The 12,286-nt window shown below is 39.6% G+C and overlaps 1 protein-coding gene across 1 annotated transcript; it reads right to left on the reverse strand.

The window, feature by feature from the left end:
- Window positions 1-378: 378 nt before the first annotated feature.
- On the reverse strand, window positions 379-10,118 carry mcmbp (minichromosome maintenance complex binding protein). Its single transcript, XM_066679432.1, has 16 exons — window positions 9,652-10,118; window positions 9,205-9,290; window positions 8,855-8,995; window positions 7,880-7,921; window positions 7,644-7,737; window positions 7,366-7,494; window positions 5,611-5,762; window positions 5,295-5,392; window positions 4,786-4,955; window positions 4,562-4,685; window positions 3,358-3,475; window positions 3,085-3,250; window positions 2,020-2,153; window positions 1,043-1,207; window positions 834-922; window positions 379-742 (listed from the first exon to the last, which is right to left on the reverse strand). Exons 1-16 carry the CDS (start codon window positions 9,707-9,709, stop codon window positions 616-618), a joined length of 1,893 nt encoding a protein of 630 aa, XP_066535529.1. The 5' UTR covers window positions 9,710-10,118; the 3' UTR covers window positions 379-615.
- Between the last annotated feature and the right edge of the window lie 2,168 nt (window positions 10,119-12,286).

Below are 12,286 nucleotides of genomic sequence, written 5' to 3' on the forward strand. Positions count from 1 at the left end.
CATTGGTAAGTCTCAGCTGCAATTAATGTGCATCCTCAATCAAAAGTTTAATTTCATGTTACATGTATTAACTTCAAATGAGCTTCAAACTTCAAATTTCAAATGAGCATTTAAAACCATACAGAATCGTAGTGTCTTTTTCCCATGGCAACAGGACAGAACATAAAGCACCTTAAAGATAATGCAGTCTCGTGTCTCAGAGACATGAACTAAAGTGTAATCCTGACATTTAGCTCGCGTGTGAGACATGCAGTACTCCTGCCACATACTGAAGTTCTGGGAGGACAGAGAAATGATGGCAGTGCTGGATCTAGCACCTGTACGTATAGACAATAGAAAAGAGTACCGGACTGTCCTTGTTGACATTCGGCTGCAAGAGTTTGTTTTTGACCAGGTTTTATTTTTATTTGAAAATATGTACACAATATTTCAGGGTTCATCAAAACATTTTAGAAAATACCAATTTTATTTCTTTTAACATTTTTAGGCCTTGGAAAATGGCCACGTAAAAAACAACAAACAAAAAAAAAGAAACCCACAGTGCTGTACAAAGAAAAATTCCCATCTTACTTGACACAAAACTAAATGTTTAATACATCAAATCACTTTGCTTGTTTAAGGCTCATTGCCATTTAAACACTTCTGCTGTTGTGTTCTGCTAACCCGCATCATCTCCATTTGCTTGGCTTTAACCCAGTTGTCACTTGAAAGATTTGTCTGCCCATAACTTAAGGAAAGCAATCTGAAAGCAGAAGGACAGGGTTTTAAATGAGTGTACATGTATAGAGAAGGCTGTATTACTGATCATTTCCCAGTAAACCACTGAAACTCACCTTGCAACTATCAGCATCCTGTGCAGATCCTCAGCATTCACACTTTGAGGGTCATCTTTGCGCATTTCAACAAAGTCCTCTTCTACCGCCTACAAAGTTGGGGATAACGGAAAAGGCTGTCAAGTCAGAGCATTATGTGCTGATGTATTGTGTAACTGATGACAACTACTGTAGATCTGATTAGCATTTTCACACAGACAACTGCTCACCTTTGTGAGCTGTTCTGAGATGCTGTAGTCCAGTGAACGAACCACTGTGAGGTACACACGGTATTTGTTGAGTTGAGATGGAAGCTGTGCTTGCAGTACAGTCTTTAGGTATTCCTCTAGGTTGGGTGGAGTCAGAGTGGGCTGCAGATGAACCTGGCAGTCACACTGTAGAAGCACACGAATTATTAAAACTAAAAATTATAAAATTGCAATGCGCTATGTTTAGAATCAACAGATGCTTGACTGAAAAATAAACAGGCTATTTTGAAATATTTGATGTATTCTGAGAGAGCAGCATATTTAGAGGCAGCTGGGTTAATTTGTCAGTCTACATTTTCTTGAATAACCATCTACAAATATATATTTTATTTATATGTAGTGCAAGTCCATTTAGAACTAGACCTCATTTATGTAAAGGCAAGTGTGTACATGAAATATTGCAGTTATTGTTGCCTAACCCTAGCCCCAAAATTCCCATCTCACTAAAATAGCAACTTGGAAAACTGGTGTGAAATGTTCCTGCCCACTGGATTAAAACTGGAGCCAATCAAATGTTTGACAATTAGCAAAAAGTTTAATTTTATATTCCCTTGAAATGAACAGTGCTTCCAAATAAATAAAGGCAGTCTGAGAAGTCTCCACTAGTCATTAAATGGATGGTGTGTACTGGTCTCCCTCAGCTCCTTTTACTGCAGCTGCAGCCATGGTAACTCATGAGCCAACACACAGGAATAGCACAGCACATTCCACAGGATGTTAGCATCAGTGTGAGCCCAGGCGGGGAGCTGACGAGGCCTCAGAGGATTGTAACAGAAATATCAGGCTGACTCTTCAAATGCCCAATGGAAACAAGCAGCAGTGCACATGCCAGTCTCAGACTGCCACTGAAACCCAACACACTTACAGTATTCTCACAAACTGCCCTCTAGCGTCTGAATATGTTTGTGGAACTAAAATGAAAGGCACACAGTCCTCACCGGGAGCAGCGATCGGCCCTCAGACGTGACAAGCACGTTAATATTGCAGGGGAATTCCATCTGGTGGTAGTTGAAGTCGTAATCAACCTTCTGCCAGGAGATCAGGTTCCCCAGTGCTGTGATGTTCCGCACACCTACACCATAGAGATGCACAGGGCTTCATATAGCATACACTCAATAAATGTGCCTGAAAGCATGTGGAGCAGCTCATTGAGTAAATTAGACAGGTTATTCAGCATCTACTGCCCCTTACAGAAGACATCTAATATAACACACACACACACAAAAATAAATACATATTGCATTTCATTTTAAATAAGGTTAGCATATCAATGTTTAGTTGTGCCTTTATGAAAACATCTACAAATGTTTGCTCCATGCCATATGAACCATTTCATCCAAGTTTATCCGTTTAGTCATGGGATGTGCCTGTACCATTTTTGACAATACATAACTATTTCACAAAAAAGTAGAAAACGCTCTGATGGCACACCAGGAGGTACAGTTACAAATGCCTGTGTTAGTGACTCATGTGAAGTGAGACTGCTATCTTTTTGTCACCTACACCTCAGCACACAAACTGAAGTATTTGTTGGTGTACATTGTTTCTTGCTCTTCTCCCATTTGCTTTCATTGTTTACTAAAGTGCTTAAAATAATACAATATACGTGTCTTAGTTCTTATTGCTGTAAGATATTTCTTCCTTTATTCAGAAAAGCTAAAAACAAGCACAGAATAACTCTGAAAGATAAGTGACACTTCATCCATGCTCTGGACTTCAAGCCATTTACCTTGACTTTTTTTTTTTTTTCTAAGTAGTAGACTTGAATATTAAATATACTTATCTAAAAAAGCGATTGATGGTAGAGGGACCTGAATTCAAACAAAAATGACATGGTCTGTGTTTCTCAAGAAAAAGCACCACATCATTTGGTGTGCAGTAATGATGAATCAAACATAAGGTAGGCAGGTTAATAAACATTTGTCCCATCAGAATCCAGGGTCTGAAAAACTGACACCTGAATTAGTACAACAGAACAACCGATTCTCTGGCAGTGCTCTCACCTGTAGTGTCCAGTTGGCCTTGTTCAAGCTGCGTCTCATCGAGGAACAGAGAGGTGTTGCTGGCCAGCTGGAGAGTCCCACTCACCAGCCGGTTGGCTGTGTAGTCCTTTCTGGGCACCATGCGTTGATTGTTCATGTTGTGGAGACTCATGCATATCCGGTATGACTAGTTCAAATGGAACACCACACATTTACTTCTGTGCTTGAGGGTCATTTTATTTTAAAAACAGAGGAGAAGTGTTGGCTGAAGAGAAATTTTTCAAATGTACTCACAGATGGCACAAGCTGCTGGATGATCTGGTAGAGCTGCTCAGTGTATGGGGAGCTGTGGGGGCAGCCACTGACATTAAGTGCAAATTTGCCTAGAGGAAGAACGTCCCGTCTAGCATACCTACAAGAAAAACAAGATACCGCTTTCATTGTGAGGTAAGAAAGGGCCATAAGACATTCATGTTAACAGTCCTAGCCATGTGACTTATTATTTCACAATGTGCACAAAACAAAAATAACACACATCCGTTAGGCTTTTACCATAACTGCTAATGACTAATATGCATAGCTTTTGCATAATTTACCAAGATGCAAGATACACACACACTATTGTCAAAAGTATTTGTGACATCCCACCCTCGCACATCCATGTCTTTATAGACCTTGCTTTCTGCACTATTGTACAATCATGATAGTGAAGGGACCATCCCCAAAAAACATGCATGAAATTGTCTTGATATGATGCTGAAGCATTAAGAGAGTTCCTTTGTCTGAAACTAAGGAGCCGGGCCCAACTCCTGAAAAACAACCCTGCACCATATTCCCTCCTCCAACAAACTTTACACTTGTTCTCCTGGCTACCAACAAACCTAGATTTGCCCATTGGATTGCCAGACGGAGAAGCATGATTCATCACTCCAGAGAACATGTGTCCACTGCTCTAGAGTCCCATGGCGGTGTGCTTTGGCACCACTGCATCTGTCGCTTTGAATTAGGCTTGGCTGCAGCTGCTCGGCCATAGAAACCTACTCCCTGAAGCTCTCTATGCTCTATTCTTGAACTAACTTGAAGGCCTTTAGTGATTTGACTCTGCAGAAAATTGGTGCCTCACCAGCTGCCAACGCTGCTCTGTTATTTTGTGGCTGAGCTGCTGTCGTTCCCAATCTCTGCCACTTTGTTATAACACCACTAACATTTGACTGTGGAATATTTAGTAGCTAGGAAATGTCATGATTGGGTTGTTGCACAGGTGCCATCTCATCATAGTACCACAATGGAATCAACTGAGCTTCCGTGAGAGCAACCTATTCTTTCACAAATGTTTGTAGAAGCAGTCTGCATGCCTGGGTGCTTGGTGTTATACACCTGTGGCCATGGAAGTGATTGGAACACGTGAACTCAATGACTTGGATGGGTTAGTGAATACTTTTGACACACACACACAGTCCATTAGTAAATAAATAAAGAGTTCTTAAGATAAACTCACACAGTGGAGATGAGGTGGAGAATAAGGTATTCTGCAGCCAGCGAGTCTCCCAGAAAGATGTGTGTGAAGAAACTGAGCAATTCTGCTCTGACTGAAGACAGCTCACTCAGAACACCATTTAAAACTGTGGATAGATGAACAGATATACACAAACTGATAGTGATAGTTCTTGCATTGTTATTCTAAACCAAGTAACACATATATGTGAATTATATTATACTTACAGGCTCCCTTGTCTTCTGAGACAGCAGAGGGCAGCAGTGGATTGTTGTGCTGCAGAGGCAGGGCATACAGCATATGTATTCTAGGTACCAGAGACGCAGGTGGACTGTGAGCTCTCTGCTCCTCCACAGTTTCCATGCACACTGCAGGGTCTAGTAGAGAAGAGGCTTCCCTGCAAACAAGAATCCTTTTTTTAAGATTAGCCTTTATTAAAACATTAAAAGATGAGTGATGTCTCAAAAACAGATAATTACACTACTTTCACAATACACAATATGCAACTATATATTTAATTACAATGACATTTGTGAACCAGTGGCAATAGACAAAAGCTCATGCATACGTGCTTTAATCTAACATTTGCAATAATAATAAAGACACTAATAAAGACCAGGATGAATCAAAGAACTACTGAACAGAAATTCATACAAGTTCAGTCTTCTGCAAGTACTAATAATACCCATAATCTGCTCAGGAGATTGTACTGTTACATAGCTTTGCCATTACATACTTGTCATCTGCTACCAGACTCAGTGCTGGATCTACAGAGAGAATGCCAAAGACCTCCAGCATGTCATTCAGTTTGAAGCCATCCCACTCCTCATAAACCTGACATTGTGACACAGAAGGAACAAGGGCAGATAATTGTCTTTTTTAATAATAACAAAACCGGGTTTTGCATTCTTTTAACTATTAAAGATCTACATTATTTATTACTTTTTATTTCTAAGTTATACTTAGAAACGCCCACAAAGTTGAAGAACGAGGAAAATGTTAAGTTAAAAACAAATAAATGACCAAATACACAAACTCAATCTGTGAAGTACCTTGACCAGACAAGCTGGACCTCGCTCCCCAGGTAAAGGGAAGTTAAGATCTAATTCGGATGAGCAGCGTGAAGGTGAAGCGTTCTGACTGGGAGCTTCAGTCTCTAGGCGCTTTGAGTCCACATTCCTATGGGACTCCACATCTTGTGGTCCTATAAAAGTAAGAATGTCAGACCAAGGGATTCATTTATAAAGTGTCTGAAACGTGCGTACATAACATCTTACGCAGAAACTGTAATTTATAAAGAAATACTTTGTTTTTAAGCAAGGTCTAATATATGCTTATCTGTGAAACTTTGAAGAGAGAGCGGAAATTTGGTACATCATGTGGTAAAATAGAGAATTGCCAATCGTCTATAATGCAAAAGATTAACAAATGAAAATTAAAGAATTAAGGAAGATTAACAGTCACTTGTTTAAAATAACTTTAAAATGAATTAAAGTTACATTGCTTGCTGTATCTCATTCTACTTTATTTGTAGTATTGCTTTACTCCAGCTTGCTTTATTTCACTCTGCATTTTATTCAGTAAATTATTATGGGCTGCTAATAGTTGCAGTTAATTACGAGACTAAACAGCTTTAACTTGCACATAATGGCAGGTCTATAAATAGACAAGAGGCTGATGCACTTATGTCCGTTTTGGCACTACTAAAACCTAGCTAACTGACAAATAAGGTCACATGTTTTCAGAGATCTTCAAGATTTTTTGCGAGCAATGATGACTGGTTAATGATTCAATTTAACACCGTTTACTGCTGCAACAACAAGTTGTAACTCAACTGACTTGTGTTTGTTTGTCATGCCATGACTGATGCCACTAAACACCACATTTTTTCCCTCACCTCGACTTCTGAAACAATAACATCTACTGCATAGATTGGGCGGCCCGGTGGCTTAGTGGTTAGCACGTTCTCCCAAGCTCTCAGCACTGGGATCTTGGGTTCAAGTCCCATCTGGGTGGAGTTTCCATGTTCTCCCTGTGTCTGCGTGGATTTCCTCCGGGGTCTCCGGTTTCCTCCCACAGTCCAAAAACTTGGAGGGAAGGTGAATTGGCTTCTCTAATAACTGTCCTGGTGTGTGAGTGAAAGTGTGTGCCCAGATATGGATTGGCACTCTGTCCTGGGTTTAATCCTAGTGCCCGATGCAGTCCTCCAGGTGGACAGTCGTTCCTGGTCGAGAGTACGCTGTGTGCGTTTGGCTGCCGCTTCTCACCAGTGTGTGTGTGGATTGAGTGTTCTGAGCAGTGTGGATCGTATAGCTTCCTTGGGTGTCTAGAAAGGCGCTATACAAGTGTAAACATTTATAGATAGATTCTACCGTCTCCAGAATGTTATAATTTATAAAGAAAATAACAGCATTCAGGTGTGCGTACGCATGGTTTTATAAACGGAATTTCACGCTATGTTCTGGCTTTTGTGTGGCAGTTTTAAGTGAGGCCCCAGATGCCCTGATTTTATAAGAAACTTATTTAATGCCATATCTGTGATAATCGCAGCCATTTAAACAATTTAAATGTTCAATTATCTGTCATTGTACAAACTACGACATGAGTCTTCCACATTTAACCCATCCACACATTTCTCTCATTCTCCCTGCCCCCAATTTCGAGTCACAAGCCCACTTTTCTAACATAAGACCACGGTTGCCCCTTTGCCTGAGAATACACAAGACCTTGTGAACATCTTAAGGATAGTTATGATCATAATACCTCTGACATACATTTACAATAAAAACATCAAAATATGTTATTACCAGAGTTAAGTTCCTTCTGCTGCTCCGTTTGAGTTTCCATTTCATCATCTTCCTCGTAACTACGTTTGTGTCTGTTTGGAGCATAGGACGTGGATGGCACCACTCGAGCTTGACTGGAGCAGGCATAACTGTTCTCAGTAGTTAAAGAGGAACTTTTCAACACTGTATATTAGACAGTTAAGAACATTATTTTTTTCTTATGCAGTACCTGACTCATTAATCGTGCACTGCAACATAGAATATTCCAAAAATATTGAGCTATACAGTATGAAAGGATATTTCCTTTACCCACTGAGATTCCCCTGGGATTGGAACACAATAGAATGTCTGTCTCTCTGATGTAACAGCATTTCTTGAGCTAAAATCCACCTGCTGCAATGACAATCCAATTTTCATCAGTACATTCATCAGTACAAGGAAGTTATTTTTACAGCACCCATTTGCAGTAAGTGTTATCTCATTGACAATGTTAAATTAAACTCTGCATAAATGTTGTAAGTGAGAGTCCACTCACTCCACAGTCTGTAACATCTTTGTACTTTCCACACCTCAGCACCTGAAACCGAATACAAACAGCAAAAGAAATTTAGGCTGATACGTACATTTACAACACAATAATGAGAAAGTATACTCCATATTTTTTATTAAATGAAAGATGATTTAAATCTATATCTTGTATATTGTTTTTCTTAAATATAAGTTTCTGTATATGCTGACTTACTGACTGACTGACAAACAAACAGGCACGTAGTAGTGCAAGTGACATACTGCATTTACATTCACAGGACCCATATGACAACCAAAACCAAACAATAATATATTTGATTGAAGACAAAATCCTAAACTGAATCCATGCAAACACAGGTTCCACAACAAGCGCTTAGAAAAGATTTCACCTGAGAAAGACATCCACTCTCATAAGTATTTATGTTCAGTCAACCACAGTGAGAAAAGAAGAAACATAGGAACAACCTCTTAGAGAACCCCTTCAATTAAATTCAAGTTTGTATCTCATAAAAACACATCAATGTGGTGTTTTTACTCTAAGTCATATCACGACTGAAATAAGCAGTCAAAGCCATGGTTGAGTATTTTTTAAAACTGGTTGAGTACTTTAAAACTGCTGTCTTCCAAAAACTCTCATATGGGCAGCTTCGGGTAGCCTGGGTTTCTTACATCATAAACCTAAGGAACCAATCCCAACCAACAGGAGGAACTTTTGAGCTACAGTTGATTTGCAGAGGGATAGATAGTGATAGCACTAGTGACTAATTGCAGATTCATAGATCTGCATGTAGTAAATTAAAGTGAAGAGTTAGAGAAATATCTAGGCCACTTTTAAAGAATTGTGAGATTTTTATTAGGAAACTAGCTCTAAATATAAATGTCTAAATATAGTATTTCTGTGGAAGAAAGATTAGTTGTTATGGGTGTAAATGTGGGATATGTAATTAACAACGTAGAAAACAGACAAGAAACTTTAACTCACTTTTGAATTTGTTGCAGGATCAACAGTCTCATACACACCCATGAAAAACTCTGGATCAAACATATCTTGAACCATACAGCGGAACTTCACCAAGCTGTTAGGCTTCAGATAGTGCAGAGGAACATCATTCAGAGAGGGAACCTACAAATAATAAAACAACAAATAAATCAATTTTCAGCATTTCACAGATACTTTTCTGCAACTATCAAGTCACAGGTTAAGTAAACAAACATCTGTCAACAAACTGTCAGATAAGAGTAAACACAACAGACATGGGGACTGCAGAAGAGCTATTTCTGATGATGGGGACTTTGCCCAATCGCAAGCACTCTCAATACTCCAGCACTTACCCAAGATTGCGCGTCGTTTACTTTCAGTTTCTCTTTAAAATACTCCACCACCTTTCTCTCCCACTCTGGGCTAGAGCTGTTCTGGGCTAAAAAGAAAAATAAACAACAACAACAATAACGAATGAATACATCAGTAACATATTGTGCTGAAGACTTCAATGCCTGTTAGCTCACTAGCATGCTAGCTACTTGTCTGTAAGAGGAAAAGGAACAGGCCAATTAAACCTGAGGAATAACTAACTCGAGAAAAAAAAAAACAAGAAGTGAAAACCCAAGCCAGTGTTTGCGCTCTGGAGCACCACAATGAGATATAGATGGAAACACAGGAGTAATATATCACTTAGCTGTTTACACTCTAGTGTGTATATCCACGTTTCAACAATGAGAACAGTGAGAAGCTGCCGAGACAGAAGCGCTGCTGTTAAACTACAGATAACTCTCACTCACCGAAAATCCCGTCCACGACGCACAGCGGGGTATTAACCCAGTCCAGAACCGAAGGCATGGTTTTAAGTCCTTGAGGGAAATCTGAAACAGTATTAAAACGGATCTTTTCCGAACTTCAGACACGTTTTCTGAAACCCACTTCACTCGCCTGCCCTACACAAGTCAAGGTGGCGGGAAAATTGCGTCACGAAATTCTGTCATGTGACTTTGATTCCCGGCTAAAAACTAAATTACTCCCTGCCCCCTACCTAGTGCACTACGAAATCTGAAAATAGTGATTACACTCAAATCGTGCCCAACTAAAAATAGAGATTCGAGATTCAGTCTTTTTTAGACAATCATACGCTTGTCAACACACTCCTACTTTAGGCCCAGAAACATTTATTGCACGATATACATAAATGTATACATAGAGAGTATGTCATTTTGAATTCAGCCTTTGAGTCTAGACAGCTGGACTCAAGCTTCCACAGACCTAATATCTTCCTGCTACAGAGAAAGGACTTAAGTAGGGTGACCAGATCTGAGATGGTGAAAAAGAGGAGGGGGGGGGGTGGACGACTACTGACGTGCAGACTGACCAATTAAATGTTTACAGAGAAGGTTATCGACCAATAACGGTAGCTCTACAGTCAGACCGTCCAATCCGAAAACTTTTTGACTACTTCACCACGCCCCCTTCTCACTCAAGCGAACCAAACGGAGTAGGGGAGGGCGGGACTAGTTTGTGAACGAAACTTCTCGAAACTCTTTGTAAGCTCTAGAAAAACGAAATCCTGGACGTTTGTGAAATTCCGCCCGGACATTTTTAGTAGTCTAAAAAAGAGGACATGTCCGGGTAAAAGAGGACGCCTGGTCACCCTAACTTAAGCCCACCATAGAAGTGATAGTGATACAGAGTTTTCAGCATATAGGTATATATAGGTATATATTATATAGGTATAATTATTCCAATATAACCCACAAATACTTTCCAAATGCCAAAAGGAATTTTCCCCTCTGGATTACAGGTGAAAAATACTCTCTTTCCCATAATGTCCAGTTTTAGTCTGGTTTTGTGAACCACCATATTTGCATTTCTGCATGTTTGGCCTACAGCTCCGCCAGTCCAGTGCTAATCTGACCTAGATCTATGAGCACCCCTTAGTCTTCCCCAACTCCATGAGAGACAAAATCTAATGGCAGCCTCTCAGTAAAAGTAGAAATGTCACTAGATGTCCTTATTTTATTCAGAATATGAATTTCTATTTTACTATATTTATTTATTTAACATTACACTTATATGGCGCCTTTCTAGAAACCCAAGGGCGCTTTAAAATCAACACAACATTCTATACACACACTGTTTTTGACAGAATTGGGCATGATTTCCACAATAAACACGATTTCATTATGGAGTAAGTACTGCGCAACTACAGACTGTTTTTTATTCAGGGTCAGTATGAATCCATCAGAACACTAAAATGAGGTTGTGAGACTGGAAAATGTTAGAGTAAAAATTATTAATTTGTATTAAATTGGTTTTAAGAAAATGAAAACAAGAAAAATGTAGAGTACTTTTCAAAACGTTCCCTGAGTAGTCTTTTATCTGGTTTAGTTTAACTGAGATGTTATTTTCCTTTTAATAATACACATGCTGGTCACTGCGTTTATCCTTTTCTTCTTATGGAAGGGGTGGCACAACACAGTGTCACAGCTCTAGGATCCTGGAGATATGGGTTCAGTCTCTGGCTCAAGTGACTCTAGCCTCTTTTCTACTGCAAAACAATTCTATGTATGGGGGAGAGGTTGGAGGGGAGTAATTGTTAATGTGGCTGTTCCACACAAACATATTTGCACAGAAAGTTTAAAAACTGCCAAACCTTATTTTCTCTGCCAGGTTGGCTAATAAACCACCCAATGTGGGGGCTTAATGATGCAGGGAGCTGCATCTTGTCCCCACATATGTGTCACAAGTTCAAGTGTCTTTACGTTTATTTATTTGCATTTTGTTATGCACCTTTTGCAAGGTATCATTCTAATAGTATGATTCAGCCTTATTAATATTTAATCTTGCAGTTGAAAAGCCTGTTATTTTTGGTGTAATTTCCCTGTGCCTGTGTGGGTTTCCTCCAGCGGCTCTTGTCCTTCTACAATACCAAAACACACGTTGATGAGCCAGGTGGCAGTGTAAATTTGCCTGTAGGCATGAGTGGGAGAGACTGGATGAGTATGAGCAGTTTGGAGATAATGAATGAATGGCTAAGGTTTCAGTTCAGTGGCCCATGATAAACCCATATTGCTTCATCCCAATGGGATGGAAATAGGAATGGTCTTTTAGAATTAATTCTAACAAATATATTTACTGTGAGTTGCGACTAGACATCAGTTAGACCTGCTGCTGGCTCCAAAATATGAACATAATTTAAGATATACTCAATCATTCATACAATATCTTAACTAATGTCTAAGGCCACGGAGCGTTTGTCGATAGATTGGTTTGGTCTGCAACGTCATCTCGACTGAGGGGCCTCATTATTAAATCGTTATACAAACTGGATCGTCTCAGTCACCGCTCGCTTTCGTTTTATACACAGACTGTGGATGTTCTAATAATTAGCGGTTATACAGATGCCGATACGCCCCACTACGGTTC

Source organism: Hoplias malabaricus, chromosome 8 (assembly GCF_029633855.1).
Source record: "Hoplias malabaricus isolate fHopMal1 chromosome 8, fHopMal1.hap1, whole genome shotgun sequence".
NCBI classification, from domain to species: domain Eukaryota; kingdom Metazoa; phylum Chordata; class Actinopteri; order Characiformes; family Erythrinidae; genus Hoplias; species Hoplias malabaricus.

Bases quoted from the DNA above. Each gene is read 5' to 3' on its own strand.
- mcmbp (XM_066679432.1), bottom strand. From the start codon at position 9,709: ATGCCTTCGGTTCTGGACTGGGTTAATACCCCGCTGTGCGTCGTGGAC. The intron at 5,763-7,365 runs GTAATAACATAT...TTACTTTTATAG, and splicing joins GCAGAAGGAACTTAACTCTG to GACCACAAGATGTGGAGTCC. The intron at 4,686-4,785 runs GTAAGTATAATA...ATCTATCCACAG, and splicing joins CTCAGAAGACAAGGGAGCCT to TTTTAAATGGTGTTCTGAGT.